General features: G+C 47.5%; 1 protein-coding gene across 1 annotated transcript in view; it reads right to left on the bottom strand.

Moving 5' to 3' along the window:
* The window catches only part of LOC149857377 (axonemal central pair apparatus protein HYDIN-like), a 218,157-nt gene that overhangs the window by 147,007 nt on the left and 53,084 nt on the right, over positions 1-18,066 (bottom strand). The window contains exon 6 of the mRNA XM_090063943.1: positions 13,751-13,875. Within this exon, the coding sequence (XP_089920069.1) occupies positions 13,751-13,875 (125 nt within the window). The remainder of the gene's footprint in view (positions 1-13,750; positions 13,876-18,066) is intronic.

The raw sequence follows: 18,066 nt of genomic DNA, 5'->3' as shown, positions 1-18,066 counted from the left end.
GGTCACAAACCAACAGAGAACAGATTTAGGCTAGATAGGGAAAGCCTTTTCACAGTAAGGGTGGCCAGAACTTGGAATGAGCTTCCAAGGGAGGTGGTGCTCTCCCCTACCTTGTGGGGGGGGCGGGTCTCTAAGAGAAGGCTGGATAGGCATCTGGGTGGGGTCATTTGACCCCATCACTCTTTCCTGCCCAGGTAGGGGGTCAGACCTGATGATCTGATGAGGTCCCTTCTGACCCTAGCATCTATGAAAGTGACCACTAAGGCCCATGGTATGCTTGTGTACTCATCAAAAAAAGACAAGAAGTTGCTGTGAGGTCCTAGGAAACATCCCTTATCCCAAGTTAAACAATTATAGCAAGATATGACAGACAAGAGAGTGGAGGGGAGAATAGGGAGCCAGAGTGAAGCAGGAGCTACATGACTACCAGGGAGAATTACCACTGTGTCTAAAGACCTAGACCTGCTACACATCCTTACAAGCCATTGACTGTAACACCATGTCCAAAAGACAGGTGACAGGGCCTTAATAGAGAAGAGATTCTCAAAAGACGCATGTGAAGATATCTGAGTTCTAGGGAGTTCATATCCCTAGAAGCTAATATCTGTTTAGGATATTTTACATCTATGGATAGATCTATACACCAAAGTGAAGGTGAAATATAGGGAGCTTGTGCTAGCATACTAGTGTTAGTTTACTCTAGCTACCAATGGTAATAACAGTAAAGAGGCAGTAGCATGGGCCTTTCCATGTAAGAGGAGTACAAATCTCCAGGGGCCTTGAGTACCTACTATGGTTATCACATGGTAACACCCATGTTATTACATCTTCACTGCTATTGGTGCCCTGATAAAGAGGCATAAGCTTTCACATGTGACAGCCTAATGATGACTTGGGCTGTTATATATGGAAGTTCATGCCTTTTTGTACCATAGGCCCCTGGCAGATCTTATACTTAAGACAGGATAAACCAGTTAATTGTGTCTTTAGTAACCTAGCCACATGTATATGCAATTGCTGCCATGATAAAGTAGGGAATAAACCACAAATGTGTAATAACTTTGTGACCTGATTTTCACTGCACTTTAAATTTAAACATGTGGCCAGACCGATCACTTGATGAGGCTGCTAGCCTTGGAAATGCATCATAGCCTTTGGCTCCAATAAGCTCCTGAGGCTGGAAGCACCAATCATTTGCCTGCCACAACCAGTCATGGGTCACATTACAGCCAAGGGCTTTGCTCTGCTCCCAGGCTAGAAGCAGCAGTCATTTGATCAGGGCTCACAGCTGTGGTGGTACATTGGAGTCAACAGAATATCTGCCAAGGAGAAACTCACCTTAGTACTAAGAACAGTAGATTTGCCTGCACAGACAGTTCACCACTAAAACTTAACTCATTGCTTTGTGAAGCTTTAGAGAGCAAATGAAAGGCATCATTCCTATGTACCCAGTTGTTTAGGGTATACACCAAACAAGTATTAAGAAAAGCAACTGAGTACCCCAGAATTTGGGCATTAATAGCCAAGGAACCCCATACCAATCTCACATCTGAAACTGAATTAATCATTCTAATATCATTGGCAAAATTCCTTTTCACCCATTTTTCAAGTACAGTAGGCTTTGCAACATTGTAATGCTATTGGAAGGCTACATTTGCTCTGCATTCACCATTGTCAACCAAATATACTAAATACTGTAGTTACCTGTCATCTCTATCAACTTTGAATGGCTCTAATATCACATCAAACTTGCTGTCATTCTATGGTGGACTAAATAAAGAGATTCATGTCACCTTTCTAACTGGTGCATTTAAAATAAGTCTTAGTATTTTCTGTAATCTCACAATCTAATTCCTGCTTTCACCGTTCATGATTAAATGTCGGGAAAGATTTTTCAAGTCGATAGTTATCACTTACGACTGCACATGTTGGTTTGGTTTAGTTTGGTTTTTTTGCCACAAGTCAATATCACAGAAGACAGCAATAAAAATAATTCTGAATGTAACCACAGGTAAGAATTGAGACATCTTGACCTAGTGGATTAAACCATGCATATATAACTGAAGACCTAGTTTCTGGCTCATGTTCTGATGCTGACTTGTTCTGTGACACTGTAGCAGTGGGTAGAATGTTCCTCTATGAAGTTCTTTGAGATCTACTGATGAAAAGTGCTTTGTGAATTATTTTTTTCTGTTATGGCTGTCCCCAAGCAAATCAATGTCTATTCAACAAACGTTCATGTTGGCTCAAAGGAAGAAAGCACCATGGCCTGGCTGTGATAGCTCTCTCAAATTCATTCCAGATGGCAGTACTAATAACATAATAAAGATTTATGCTCAAATAGGCAGTGGTCAGTGCAAATCCTGTTCAATTTGATTTATTTGCCTGATATTAGAATTTCCTGAGATGATGCCGTAAGAACCTGGGACCAGCCAACCTGAGGGACTGTCTTTCTCTGAATTTCTTGGGACACCCAAGATGGCTCCCACTCCCTGTAAAAGAGGGGTACATCCAGATCAGTCTGCACATGCCTCTTTGAGCCCATGCCTTACACCCCTTTGAGACACTGCAAGAGTCACATGTGGGAATGGAAAAAGGTTCCCCCCTGCTGCAAGTTTCCAGCATGGGAGCAAAATTAGACCCCTGGATATCCAGGGGTCAAAAAGAACTGAAGTGAAAAAAGCGGGGCACGCCTGTGGTTGGCCCTTGGCCTGGTGCTGAAGCACGCTGCCTGCCCATACAGGGCAGGCAGCATGCCAGCATCAGGGCTCCAGTGCAGGTAAGTAAGGGGACGAGGGGCTGGAGAAGGGGAAGGGGACTGGGGGGACCCCCGCTGGCCCCACCCCCCGCCTGCCTCTCAAGCAGTGGGAATGTCAAACCTTCCTGTGCTTAGAGAACCAGCTAGACTCTTCTTTCAGATACCTAACTAGAAGCATCAGGGTCATAAAAGCTTTCCTGTGAACCAGAGGCAGCAAGTCTCTTGCACCAATGGGACTTAAGGTCAGACTGTGCTTCAGTCCTGGATTTATGTATAAGTGGTGGTGCACATGCAGAGAACCTTTCTGCACTCCTTCAGCCCCCTGCAGGAAAAACAGTCTGTAAAGTACCCTAAGTGAAAGGATTATGTAGACAGTGCAATAGCCACCTTGCCACAGTCCTGGTGGTGGTTGGGGAGGAAAAAAGTGGATCCATGACCCCAGCACCTACTGCACCACTCAGCTTGGCTCTTCAAAGGCCAACCAAGCATCTGGCACTGCACATTAAGGCAGTATTCTACAGTTCTTGTTCTGTACCCAAATGGCAAGTAGGAATAAACTAGAATGTGGCTGATGGCCCAGCTTTAATTGCAAGGCCTCACAGAGAGACATTGTTGCATTCCCTTTCTACAACTTTGGCTATCCCTGGATACAAGGACGATGTCTGCCAGGGGGTGGGGGTGGGAGATAGTACACAACATCCTGGCCAACTGCCAGGGTTGTGTGAAACTTTGGTGCCTGATTTGGTGGCCGAATCTCCGTATCCAAATCAAATCAGAGGACCCTTTAATCTCTCTGAATCAATTTGGAGGGTTCCGATTCAATTCAGACATACCGACAGCTTTCAATGTTTCTTCTACATACCTCTGGGTAGCAGGTGGCTCGTCAATGCTGTGATGGTGGGGCACATGAAGAGTCATCAGGAGACATTAAAGGGGAAGGAGAACATACAAGTAGGGACATGAGATTAACAGAGTCCCTGTCCCCTCAGAAAGGCCCCTGAGGCCTCCATGGACTTAGGGCATACGCCAACAGCCTGTCTCATGCACCCCATTGGAGGGGGGCTGTGGGCCTTGGAATCCCAGCCGCAGACTGCTGACACCTAAGAAAGAGAGCCTCACAGTGGAGCCTGCATCCTGACCAGATGTACTTTGACTCTGGTGACAGCCCTAGGATTGGTCTTGTTGCTTTTCTGTTATCACTTTGTATCAATAAATTCCCGTGTTATCAACTGGCAGGTGTTGTGATCAGTCTGAAAGTTGTGCCCACCTGGAACAAAGGTATAAGGGCTGGGTTCCTAAAATCCAGTGTCAGCACTCAGTGCTTCCTCTGTCCTCTGTGGGTCTTCTTACCGTGACTGAATTGAGAGAAGAGGACTTGTTTCAGGAGAAGTGTCAGTTATCTATCTCCACACAGTGGCCAGCCCATTGGAGTCAATGTTTCATGATCTTTGCCTCAATGCTGGTTATGATAGCTGCAGAGAGGACGCTGGCATTGGTGCAGTAGCTTTCTCATCTAATGCAAAGGATCTTCCTGAGGCAACACTGATGGAACCATTTCAGGCACTTAAAATGGCTTTAATATGTCACCCATGTCTCACACCCACAGAGAAGCATAGGGATAACCACTGCATTGTAGACCAGGATCATAGTTTCTAACTGTAGACCTCTGTTGGCAAAGACATGGCAAAGCAGATTTTTAAAGTATAGTCTGGCACAGAAAATTGTATGTTCGACTTGTCTATCAAGACTGACTGATTGGGAGATGTGGCTACCAAGGTGTGGGAAATGCTCAAAGTTTTCCAAGGGTTCTCCACCAATGGTAATTTGTGTGGGGGAGGGAAGCAACTTGTGCTGGAGCAAGCTGATGGAGCACCTTGGTATTCCCAATATTAAGGAGGAGTCCCAAGCTATGATAGGGACCTGAGAAAAGGTCAAGGGTGGACTGCAGATTGGTCTCAGCATGTACAAGGATAACACAGTTGTCAGCATACTGGAAGTTGGTGATGCCAGTCTTGGTAACATTTTTTTTTTTACTGTGGAGGCACCACAAGTTGAAAGGCTGACTGCCCATTTGATAGTCAACGCCAGTTCTGGGAGGAAGGCAGTCACGGATAAGAATCAAAATGATAGCAGATAAATGGAGAAAAGGGTTGAGGTGATGATGCGGTCCTGCATGACACTAGTACAGATAGTAAATGTGTCCGTCTCTGATCCACTGAAAAGGACTGTGGTGATTATCTCATCATGGAGTAGGCTGAGGATGCTGATTTAACTTCAGTGGAAAACCAAACTTAGCCGGTACCTTCCATAAGGCTTCTCAACTGGATTCAAAGGCCTTGGTTAGGTCAATGAATGCCATAAAGAACTCCTGGATCTGTCGTGCAACAAAAATCATGTCAGTGGTACCCCATGATGGTCTAAAGCCACACTGGGATTCTGGAAAGACATCTTCAGCAAGGGGGAGGAGGCAATTCAGAAGGATGTGAGTAAGAATCTTCCCCCCAATGGCAAGGAGGTCAATGCCTTGGTAGTTCCCACACACTGACTTGTCCCCTTTCTTGAAGATGGTCATGATGTTGGCATTCTTTAAGTCAGGTGGGGTTCCTCATTAACCCTTATCTTGATGAGAATCTGGTGGTTTTGTGCTAGTGCTGTTCCACCAGCTTTGAAGACCTCTGTGGGAATGCCATCTGGTCCTCCCAATAAGACACTGCTGAAGAACCTTACATCTAGCTTGCTCTTGTAGTGCCTTGATGTTAAATCTCTTCCACATTCCTTTTGGTTGTTTTATAGTGTTGTGGTACAAGCTGCATGTCCAAGATTGATCCAACTCAGTGGTGGTCTGTCCAACAGTCATCTGTACTTCTCAGGACTCAGGTGATACAGGCATCAGTACAATCACAGGCTCTGATAATAATATAGTCAAGATGGTGATGATGATTGGAGCATGGGTGTTTCCAAGTGGTCTTATATTTGTCACTCTGTCTGAAGATAGTATTCATGATAAGAAAATCATGCTCTGCACATTGCTGAAGAGGGAGATACCATTAGAATTGACTTTCCCCACCCCCTCTTTCCCAATGGTGCCACTCCAGAGTTCAGTGTGTCACCCAACTCTTGCGTTGAAGTCACCCATGCGGATTGTGATAGTGGGTGGGGGTGAAAAGAAAAGAACCCTGCACATTCTGTTAGGGAACAGTATACCAGTTCTACCTTCCAAATGGGACCAGAGGAAGGCTTAACTGAGACTCTGTGGGTCAAACTTCAAGGAGGGTGGGGGGAGAGGGATCTGGTGGTATTACTACAGGCCATCACATCAGGAGGAAGCCCTGGATCTGGAATTCTCCAGGCAGCTGGGGGAGGCCGTGTATGCAAAGCATGTTGTGGTCATGGGTGATATGAATTACTCTGACATCAACTGGGAGGAGCAGTCAGCCAGGTCTAGCCACTCACACAGGTTCCTGATGTGCGTACAGGACCTACACCTTGTGCAGGAGGTACTCGTCCCCACTAGGGAAAATGCCATACTGGATCTGGTGTTAGCCTCTGGGGACGACCTGGTGGGGGAAGTGCTAGTACAAGGGAGGCTAGGAGACAGTGATTGTGAAATGATCCAGTTTGCTATTCAGAGAAAGGTGGGGAGGGTAACTAGCACAGGGCAAATTCTTGACTTTAGGAAAACCAACTTCGATGTGCTCAGGGCAGTAGTCGGGGAGGCACTCGGAGCCCAGGGGGTAGCTAGTATGGGGGTCCAGGAAAGGTGGTCCTTCCTCAAGGAGGCTATCCTTGGGGCGCAGCCAGATTCAATTCCTCTGTGCAGGAAGGCAGGAAACCTTCATGGCTGAGCGCGGATATCCAAGCTGGCCTGAGGGGAAAGAAAAAAGCATACTGACGGTGGAAGCAGGGGGCAGGGACAAAGGAGGAGTACACTTCCCTGAACCGAGCTTGTAGGGATTTGGTAAGGGAGGCTAAAGCAGCACTGGAACTTAGATGAGCTTCTGGGATTAAGGATAAAAAAAAGTCCTTCTTCAAGTATATAGGTAGCAAGAAGAAGTCTCAGGATAACATTGGACCCCTACGAGGCAGGGCAGGGCAGATGGTGACGGACGTGCGAGAGAAGGCAGAACTCTTCAACAAGTTCTTTGCCTCCGTGTTCCTGTCCGTTGACAATGGGGTGCACTCGGGAAGGATGCGAGTCCCCTGACTGTTAGTTCAGACCTAGTTAAGGACTACCTGGAGGGCTTAGATGTGTCCACGTTGGCGGGCCCAGATGACCTTCATCCGCGGGTGCTGAGGAAATTGGCTGGTGTCATTGTGGAGCCATTGGCACAGCTGTTCGAGGACGCCTGATGCTCAGGCCAAGTCCCTGAGGACTGGAAAAGGGCCAGTGTGGTCCCTATTTTCAAGAACGGGAGGAAGGAAGAGCCTGGCAACTACAGGCCAGGCAACCTCACTTCTATCCTGGGGAAGGTCTTTCAAAAAATTATCAAGGGCCACATTTGTAAGAGCCCTGCAGGGAAAGTGATGTTGAGGGGTAACCAACATGGGTTCGTGCAAGGCCGATCCTGCCTGACTAATCTGGTCTCTTTCTATGACCAGGTAACAAAGAGCTTAGATGGGAAGGAAGAAGTCAATGTCATCTTCTTGGACTTCCAGAAGGCCTTCGACACAGTGTCCCACCCAATTCTGGTGGGCAAGCTGAGGGACTGCGGCATTGACGAATGCACAGTCACATGGGTGGCAAACTGGCTCCAGGGTCGCACCCAGAGGGTGGTGGTGGACAGGTCGACGTCGACCTGAGAGGGTGTGGGCAGCGGAGTCCCCCAGGGCTTGGTCCTAGGGCTGGTGCTCTTCAACATCTTCATTAGTGACCTGGACGAGGGTGTGGAGAGCACCCTGTTCAAGTTCGCTGATGACACCAAGCTGTGGGGTAAAGGGAATACACCGGCAGGCAGGGACCGCATCCAGGCAGACCTGGACAGGTTAGAGAAGTGGGCGGATCGGAACAGGATGCAGTTCAACAAGGACAAGTGCAGGGTGCTGCACCTGGGGAGAGGGAACCAGCATTATGGTTATAGGTTAGGGGCTGTCCCTCTCGGCAGCACGAAGGCAGAGAGGGATCTTGGAGTCAGGATTGACTCCAGGATGAATATGAGTTGCCAATGTCATGAAGCAACAGGCAGAGCCAACTGCACCCTGTCATGCATCAACAGAGGCATCACTAACAGGCCCAGAGAGGTCTTGCTCCCACTCTGTGGCGCTGGTCGGGCCGCAGTTGGAGTACTGTGTCCAGTTCTGGGTGCCGCACTTCAAGAAGGATGTGGAGAACCTGGAGAGGGTCCAGAGGAGGCCACTCATATGGTTGGGGGCCTCCATGGCCAGCCCTATGAGAAGAGGCTGAGGGACCTGAATCTCTTCAGTCTCTGCAAGAGGAGACTGAGGGGGGATCTTGTGGCTGCCTACAACCTTATCGGGGCCACCGACAGGGACTCGGGGAAAGTCTGTTCACCAGGGCCCCCCTTGGAGTCACTAGGAACAATGGCCACAAGCTGAGGGAGGATAGGTTTAGGTTAGATATTAGGAAGAATTACTTCACTGTAAGGGTGGCCAGAGCCTGGAATGGGCTTCCCAGAAAGGTGGTGCTCTCACCTTCCCTGGAAATCTTCAAGAAGAGACTGGATAGGCACCTGGCTGGGGTCTTATGACCCCTCCCACTCCCAGTGCTCCTTCTTGCCCATGGCAGGGGGTCAGACTAGATGGAGTCCCTTCCCACTCATTGATTCTACAATTCTATGATACCCTCCCCCTCACCCAGAAGAGGTCTGGGACCCCCTCGGGACCCTGCACTGTGCCAGAGCAGAGCTACCCATTTCAGAGCTGGGTCTCACTTCCAGCTGCACCAGGAAGAGCAGCCTGGAAGGGAACCAGGGGCAGGGATGCCTGCTGGGACAAGATGGACTCTTGAGTGGGGGCAGAGCTGGTCAGGTATATCTCCCCTGATGGCAAGCAGCAAGCTAGCTGCTGCAGGCACAGTTGTTAACCCCAGCATGGAACATGAGCTGCAGCTGCATGGCAGAGCTGGAACCAGATTAGCCGTGGAGATCAGACAGACTCCTTAAGAAACCTCAGCAGCTGAGCAATGAGGGAACACAGACAGCAGCATATGCAGAGAGAGAGACTGGTGAGGAGCAGAAGAGCTTGTACTAATCCTTAATGGACTACTAGGTATTCCTGGGGCAAAATCAAGCACTTTCAACCACAGTGTCAGGGTGTTTTGATAAGGACTGAGGATCTGTACAATTATCCACATGGAGGTTGAGGTAGGAGTACAGAGATTGGAGGAGATCCCAGTTTGGCTCTTAAGGCCCAAAATCTGAAGCAGCCCACAGTTCTACCCTCTTAAGAAGACAGAATAATCCTGACACAAATCATTCCCTCCCCAATTTGTATTATACCAGTCATGGCAGACAAGATAGTGAGCAATGGGATGACCTATCTTTCTGCAGAGTGATAGCAGATGGTGCCTGTATTGTGCAAATGTGACTACATATAACCACAAAGATGTCTTCAGCCTTAAAGAGAAGGAAGTTGAAGACAACTCGGTTACGAGGATGAGAAAAGAGAATTGATTCCAACAGGAAGCAGTAAGTTTGTCCTGCTAGATTCTGCTAGCCACTTTTTGTACATCAAAGTCTTGGCAGAAAAGAGATTAGGCAAGAAGCCAAATTTCTTTGGGAAAAAAGTAGAGTCCACACCCTTCACTGGTCAACACTGTGATGGGGGCGGGGGGCGGTGTCCAGTAATTACCTATAGGACAGGTACGCTGCCAGCCTTCCATACAAGTCCTTAAATGAACTTGAGCCCCAGTAAAGATTAAGCACCTCTTGGGGCTATAAGGTGCTAGGTCAACTCCAGGGGTCCATATGTTTTGGTAGGAACTGATAATAATGAGACCACTCAAGCTGGCTGTTTAAGTGAATGGGGTCCTTTAAAAATCAGACTGACACTCTGTTCAAGCCATCTAGGTATTTGAGCTCTGATTCTGATCTCACTTGTGACCTCGCTGACCACGTGAAGGAAGACCTTGAGAGGCTGGATACCTTCAAGTCAGCTGGCCCTGACAATCTACACCCCAGGGTACTCAAGAAGCTGGTGAGCATCAAAGCCCAGCCTCTTTGAGAACTCCTGGCACTCTGGTGTAGTGCCCGAAGACTGGAAGAAGGCCAATGTGGTGCCTATCTTCAAGAAAGGGAGGAAAGTGGATCCAGCTAACTATAGGCCCATCAACCTGACCTCTACCCCAGGGAAGGTCTTACAAAAGTTTATAAAAAAGGCCATCCTAAATGGACTGGCCGATGCCAACATCCTGAGGGATAGCCAGCATAGGTTTGTTGTGGGTAGGTCTTGCTTGACCAATCTCATTTCCTTCTACAACCAGGTGAATTATCACCTGGACAAGGGAGAAGAGATTGATGTCATATATCTTGACTTCAAAAAAGTCTTCGATCTGGTATCCTATGATTACCTCTTAGCAAAACTGGCCAATTGTGGCCTTGAGTCCACCACGATCCGCTGGCTGGGAAATTGGCAAACCCCGAGACGTCATTCTCCCCTTGTACTCGGGCTTGGTGAGGCCGCAGCTGGAGTACCGCATCCAGTTATGGGCTCCACAATTCAAAAGGGATGTGGAGAAGCGTGAGAGAGTCCAGAGAAGAGCCACATGCATGATCAGAGGTCAGGAAAACAGATCTTATGATGACTGGCTGAGAGCTATAGGGCTCTTTAGCCTTGAAAAGCGTGGGCTCAGGAGTGATCTGATGGCCACCTATAAGTTTATCAGGGGTGACCACCAGGATCTGAGGGAACGTTTGTTCACCAGAGCACCCCAAGGGATGATGAGGTCGAATGGTTATAAAGTCCTGTAAGACCGTTTCAGGCTGGACATAAGGAAGAATTTCATTACTGTCCGAGCCCCCAAGGTCTGAAACAGCCTGCCATCGGAGGTGGTTCAAGCACCTACATTGAACAACTTCAAGAGCAAATCGGATGCTTATCTTGCTTGGATCCTATGACCCCAGCTGACTTCCTGCCTTTCGGGCAGGGGGATGGACTCGATGATCTTTTAAGGTCCCTTCCAGCCCTAATGTCTACGAAATCTATGAAATCTTGGTAGAAATCAGGTGTTACTGCTCTTCAAATCATATATATTACATGCAAAAGTGCCATGAAGTAAGGCTTCATGGCCCTGCAATCACTCTTAAAATATATAAAGGCATTTTTAGCATCAGCATTTTGAGTACACCAAGATATAAGCCCCTCCCTACATTTCCCTAGAAACCCACTCCCAAACTCAGCTGGCTTTGGTTCACACCAGTGAAAGGTATGGCCCTTTGCATTTTATCCTCTCATTAAGCAAGCAATGAAAATGGCAAACACACATATATGAGGCACTTGCATGGCTTTCCATCTGGAATTGTGATTGCTTTTCTTTTGAAGGACATCACCAGAAGAAGAGAGTTTCCCAGAATGAGGCTACACACTTCTCAGCAAGTATACTAGCAACTGTGTAATATTAAGTAAAGGTATTAAAACTAGAAAGTAGGTTTTGAGGCTGATTCTTACAACTGACATCATGTTTACTTCTAACCTTGGCTTCTTATTCACGTTGACACCACATTTTGAACTTGATCCTGTAAGATGATGAACATCATCCTATAAGGTGATCATGCAGAGTATTGAGCCCTCAACTCTGGCCTACTTCAACCTACTACTTTTGGTGTGAGGGGCATGTGGTGGATGACATGAGGAAGGTAAATGCAAAGGACATGCAACAGAAAAGGTTAAGAGAAAGGGTAGGGTTTCATATTCAAGAAATCCATTCCAGTAAGCCTTTAGTCTGAGGCTGCCCAACTTTTCAGCAGGGGCTATACCAGTGTGGGCCATGCCCACCCTGCGCCACAAACAACCTGGGTGCACCTCTACACTGCACCATGGATCCCCGAGACATACCCCACACCACTATTCTCAACTACACATCCAGATGATTCTTTCTCCTCCTCCTACCACAGTAGCATATTACACCATATACAGAGGCTCCCCCTGCTGCTGCACTGCATGCCATAATCCCGCTTGCACAGTGCCATGTGTGTATGCACCAAGGCCCCTTCTTCAGCTCCCTAGGCTGTGGAATGCATTGCCTTGGCTTGCCATGCCCAGGGCAGAAAAAAAGCTAGAGAAGGGAACTGGAGCCTGGAGACTTTAGCTATCGCTATCACCAGAATGATGGAGGGGGGGAGTGGTGGCTGGGTGGGAGCCCAGGGGCCACCAGTTGGACAGTCCTGCTTTAGTCATTGGTTAGATTCAAGTTTGCTTCTGCTTAAATAACTCTGACAAGATAAAGTTACATTTAGATCTTGGTGTGGCCACTGAGGGGAAACTTGAGGAGGAGGACTAAAGTACCACCAAGGAAGCTCTGTGATGGACAAGGACCCCATCATGGCAGACACCAAAGAAATACATATTTGTCTGGATCCTTCAGCTGTCCATTTTCAGACCATCAAATGTTTGGAGTTTTAAAAGAGAGTGTTGCAGGGCATTGAGGTGCCCTGGTCCTATAAAGAGTTACAGGTGCCGGTTGCTCGGGCAACTGCAGTTTGGTCAGCTGACAAGAAGGGGGCAGGGCCTGGCCTATATAAACAGCCCAGGCTGAGGCCAAGCAGACAGTTCCTCTCTGGCAGCTGAGGAAGTAGGAACTCTGTTGAAGTGGGCAGAGTAGAGAAGCCCGGTGGCCTGAGCAGCTTCCATGGAAGGAGACCAGGTGGAGGAAGCCCTTCTAGGGATTTGGAAGGATAAAGGGCCTGATGGTTTAGAGTTTACTTTTTAACCAGGAGGCTTGGTTTTGAGTTGTGGCCGATTGGCTTATGGTTTTTCTTTGTTGTTACACCAGAGGACTGGGTAAGGCTAATAGGGGTTGGAGGAGGCCTCATTAGGGGCTCCATAACGGTGTGGGGACCCTGGTGCCAGGGAGGGCACAGCAGTCAGGGGTGCACTGACCCCAGCCCTGAGAAGGGGCCCAGTGGATTGAGGGCCAGGTAAGGCCGAGGCCGCCTGAGCCGTATAGGAATCGTAGACCCGAGGAGGGGATTTAGGGGCCAGGCACAGCTACAGCCACCTGAGCCCCAGTTATGAGGAGCACCAGAGTGGGCACCAATGAGAAGCCCAGAGGGTGCTTGCGTTAAGCTCCAGGGAGGGGGCACAGGAATAGGAGCCCCAGGGAGGGGGGACAGGAATAGGAGCCCTAGGGAGGGGATTTGGGGGCCAGGCATGGCTACGGCCACCTGAGCCCTGTTCGTGAGGCAGGGCCCCAGTGCAGGCAGAACTGAGAGAGAGAGAGCGCCCTGGTGAGGGCGTGGCTGCGACGAAGGCCAGAGAGCGTCCACGGGGAGCATGGAGAAAGGCCCCAGGGTGGGCAATTGAGACGAGCCCAAAGGGCGTCTGCAAGGGCGCAGGCAATAGTAGGCAAGCAAGGGGGTGCCGTGAGGGCGCAGCAAGGGATTTTAACAAGACAACGTCCGGTACATCTGCGAAGCTTGGGGCATGGTATCAGGGGTGGTAGGAGCCACGTGTAGCCCTTAAGGCTTTAGTGCATGGGGTCAGCTGAGACGGGGCACTGACCAGGATACATCAGGGGTACCGTGTCCAAGGGGTTGAAAAGACAGCCTCCCGTAACACTAATACCATCAAAGACATGGCAGGCGAGAACAAGGGTGCATTTATACGAACTTGGCATGGTAGGGGGCGCTAAGAGAGATCACGGCCGCTCCTAGGCCCCCGCCCTGTGACAGAGTATTTTTTAAAAGCAAGTTTCATGTTTATTTGGATATTTACTGAACTGCTAGGAAACACGCTTCTAGCCTGACGTCTCTTTTTTCTAATAGTATTTTGTTTTTCTACTACATGGAGCACTTGTACAGGTCACAGCACACCACCTACCTGTGTCATAGTTCACGATCAGATACTTGGAGTGGTCACCTATTTTCCGAGGCTGAAACTCCACCATTAGCTGCATGGTTTCCCCTATCCCTAGAGTCCCAATGGAGGGTTCCACAGAGAAAGGGCTGCAGCAACAAAACAGACACATCAAGACTAAATTAGAAACACCCTTTTGTCAGTAACAAACACATGTTCTAAGTTCTAGGCCCAGTTCTGCTCACTTACACCTATGTACATTAAGACTAACTCCACCGTAATCAGAGTAGTTAAATCAGGGCATATATGATCCGAATCAGATCCAATGACCCCACCTTTCTGATAAAAACACAGATATCAAATGAGTCTTGAAATTGGCCTATACATCAGATTTATTCCTTCGCTGCTATTCCTTTATACATTTCTATTTATAGGAAATGATTCTGTGACTCCTCAGTTTCTAGAGTGGTTCTGGAACCAAGTTCACAAACCCAGTTCTGTTAGTTACTGTAAGTAGGAAGTTAGTAAACATAATTGCAGAATTGCTTTTGAAGAACACAATGATCATAACAGCACTTAGCATTAGAAACAACACTCTGAATGAGAAGCTGTTGACTTTTTTTTCACCTGATGTTTCAGTCTATAAATATTTCTGCAAAAAGAAATTATCATTAATTATTTGCTAAGTGCTAACAAGTTCTGTGGCATGCAAAAGACAGAAATATCAAGATACTCCATATTTCCATTTTTTCATGATAAAAAATGTCCTTTTATATGTAAAAAGGGTTGTATTTTATTGGTATATCAGTGACAGTTGTTTCTAGGAAGCAATGGAGCAATCAGAAAGACTCTGAATCAATGCAAATGAAAATTATAGTTAGTGTGGTGCCCTGATACGTAAATAAACTACACAAGAAAAAGGAGTACCTCAATTATAGCCTGAACAATTTAGATGCTAAGTAACTGAAGTGCAATGAACAGGGGCATTTCATTATAAGTGAATTTAATAGAGATTTTCTATTTAAGCTCAAATTATACAGGTTATAATTCTGGTTAGCAGGACTCTAGAACACTTAGTAATAGAGTTCATAAAAAATGCTTGCCATGTTTAAGAAAAGTACCTACACTGGTTTTAAGTTCTTTGCAATGTGTTAGAAGTCATTGTGAGAATGTATCAGTGCCCTTGGAATCTGATAGAAAATGTTGACTGGAGTGGGATACAGCAAGGGATTCCTGGCTGACTGAATGGAAAGATCAATATTTGTATGTCTTGCGGTAGCTTCCTAAACAGATCATGTGACATGCATATCTGGGCAATAGCAGTTTGGGTTAAGAGATGTTACACAGCACCCACTGGAAAGTAGGGCTGTGCAAAGCTTCAGTCACTGATTAGATTCAGCAGAGATTTGATCCGATTCGGTGGCCAAATCTCCAAATCCAAATGGAATCAGAGGACCCTTTAATCTCTCCGAATTGAACTGGAACCCTCCAAATCAATTCGGAAAGATTTGGTAATTCAGACATAGAAAAAACATTGAAAGCTGTGCCTATATAACTCTAGGTAGCAAGCAGCTTGTGAATGCTGCAATGCCGGGGTGGATGGAGTGTCCCCCAGAAGCACTTCCAGTCTGCTTCTGGATCCACCAGGGAGCATGCAGGCATCCCCCCCTCCCCCCCACCGTGCTCCCCTGGCTTGGTGACTAGTGCCTTCTGGGTCTGGGCAGGGGCACCAGGGGTCCTCCCACAGCCAATTCCTGAGCCAAGGGGGTGGGGCCCCCAGCGCGCTCCCCAGTAGACCCAAAAGTGAATCAGAAGTACTTCCGGTCCACTTCTGGGTTTGCTGCCAAGCATGTTGGGGGTGGAATGCTCCTGTGGGACGCTCCATGAGCCCTAGCACCACAGCATTTACAAGCTGTGCTGAAAAAACATTTAAAGCTGTGTCTGTGTCCAAATCAGCATCGAATCTTCAGATTCAGGTTCAGCCGAATCGAATTTTTGACTTGGAGGGATATGGCCAGTGGGGTCCCCCAGGGCTTGGTCCTCAGGCCCGCACTGTTCAACATCTTCATCACTGACTCAGACAAGGGGGTAAAAAGCACCTTGTTCAAATTTGCTGATGACACTAAGATGTGGGGGAAGTGGGCACGTTAGAAGGAAGGAATAGTCTATAATTGGACCTAGACAGGTTACAGGGGTGGGTGGACGAGAATAGGATGGGATTCAACACTGACAAGTGCAATGTGATGCACCTGGGAAGGAAGAACCAGCACCATACCTACAGGCTGGGGAACTCCTTTCCCTTCAGTGCAGAGGCAGAAAAGGATCTTGGAGTCAGCATTGATGCCAAGATGAATATGGGCAGGCAGTTTGGGGATGCCGTCAGGAAGGCCAACCGTACCTTGTCATGCATCCACAGATGCATCTTAAGCAGGTCCATGGAGGTGATATTCCCCCTCTATGTGGCACTGGTCAGGCTGCAGTTGAAGTACTGCGTCCAGTTCTGGGCGCCGCATGTCAGGAGGGATGTGGACAACATGGGAGAGGGTCCAGAGGAGGGCCACTCGCATGATTAGGGGGCAGCAGGGCAGGCCCTATGAGGAGAGGCTACAGGACCTGAACCTGTTCAGCCTCCACAAGAGAAGGCTGAGGGGGGATCTAGTGGCCTGTTACAACCTAGCCAGGGGGGACCAGCAGGCAATTGGGAGAGTCCCTGTTCCCCCGAATGCTACCAGGAGTGACTAGAAATAACAGTCACAAGCTGGCAGAGGGTAGATTTAGGCTAGATATCAGGAGGCGCAACTTCACTGTCAGGGTGGCTAAGATCTGGAACCAACTTCCAAGTGAAGTGGTGCTGGCTCCTACCCTGGAGGTCTTTAAGACTAGGCTTGACAATCACCTTGCTGGGGTCGTTTGACCTCAGTACTCTTTCCTGCCATGGCATGGGGTTGGACTTGATGATCTGCTCGGGTCCTTTCCAACCCTACTAACTATGAAACTATGAATTGGGGACAGCGATCTGAATCAACGAATCTGAATCCAAATCAAATAGGGCCCATTTTGCACACCTCTACTGGAAAGCCAAAGTTTTCATTTGTTTCTTTACAAAGCTTAGCTTGTGGTTAAATAATCACCCTAAACAACGCAGTCTGTCCTATGGTATTGTGTTTCTGAAATGCAGTCCACATATAAAAATAATGAGAACAACTTGGTCATGCACAAGCTGAGCTTTATTCATATGAGCACTATGACAGCCGATGAAATTGCTCAAGTTTTTGCTCATTAAGGATATGTTACTGCAATTAGGAGCCTGACCCTGTTCCCATTACCATCGTGACAGTTTTTCTGCTGACTTTAATGGGAAAAAGATTGGGCCCAAAGTGATTACATGCAGGTTCTTAGAGCTGTTTGTTTTGGGAAAGCAGCACTAGGCATTATGGCCCTCAATATCTGTAGACTTTGATTGCTATGTGGTGTAATTCACCTGCATTCTGCTTGCCAAGCTTGGAGCTCTGTAAATAACTACTGCCAGTTAAGTCTGTCTGCAGTTCCCCAATAATCATCCTTTAATGTGATGGAAGTAGTTGAATACCAGTGATTAGGCCTCCGTTAAAATACAGGTTTGCTCTTGCCTAAGCCAAAGGCAGACAAGCAATTTCATTGAAGCTGAGCTGTGAAAGCCAGAAAGTATCAAATTGCATGAATTAATTGGTCCCATACAGCTGAAAGGGAAAAAAAAATCCTCTCTCAAGGGTATGCAGTTTACCTCAACTGCCAAAAGCATTCAGATCGCTTACTCTGTCCCTATTAATGGTGTGGACCTGATATGGAAAGGCTGAGCTTATTATAGTATTCCTGATAGTTTCCCCCACATCTCAATAACTGCATGCCTTGAAGGTAGTCTGACATGTGTGACAGGGTTACTCAGTCAAAGGAAAGGAGTGTTTCCTCCCCTTTTTACAAAAAACAAAAAAAAGTTTTCAGAAAGGTGATCCTGATTTCAGTCCACTAACAACTCCCACCTTTTTATGCTTGAGACTACAACACGTTTACTGCTTTTCCATTTGGTTTGGTGATACTGCTTGCAGTGTTAGGTTAGCCATTAGGAGATATTTATGAGGGGACCAATCTTCATTATCAAATTCTTCTTTGTGGTATGGTAGAGGTTCCATCCAAGATCACAGTGTATAGGCATGCAAATGAGAGATAATCTGCAACCTAAAGAGTATACAATCTAAAAAGACAAGGCAAACAAAAGGAACTGGAAGTACAGAGAGGAAAAGTGACTTTCCCAAGTTCACAAAGCAGATCAGTAGCAGAGGCAGGAGTAGAAGCCATTTGTT

This window comes from Crocodylus siamensis, chromosome 9, assembly GCF_052110815.1.
Source record: "Crocodylus siamensis isolate JL-2025a chromosome 9, ASM5211081v1, whole genome shotgun sequence".
In the NCBI taxonomy this organism is placed as follows: domain Eukaryota; kingdom Metazoa; phylum Chordata; order Crocodylia; family Crocodylidae; genus Crocodylus; species Crocodylus siamensis.
This window is presented reverse-complemented; position numbering and strand designations above follow the sequence as displayed.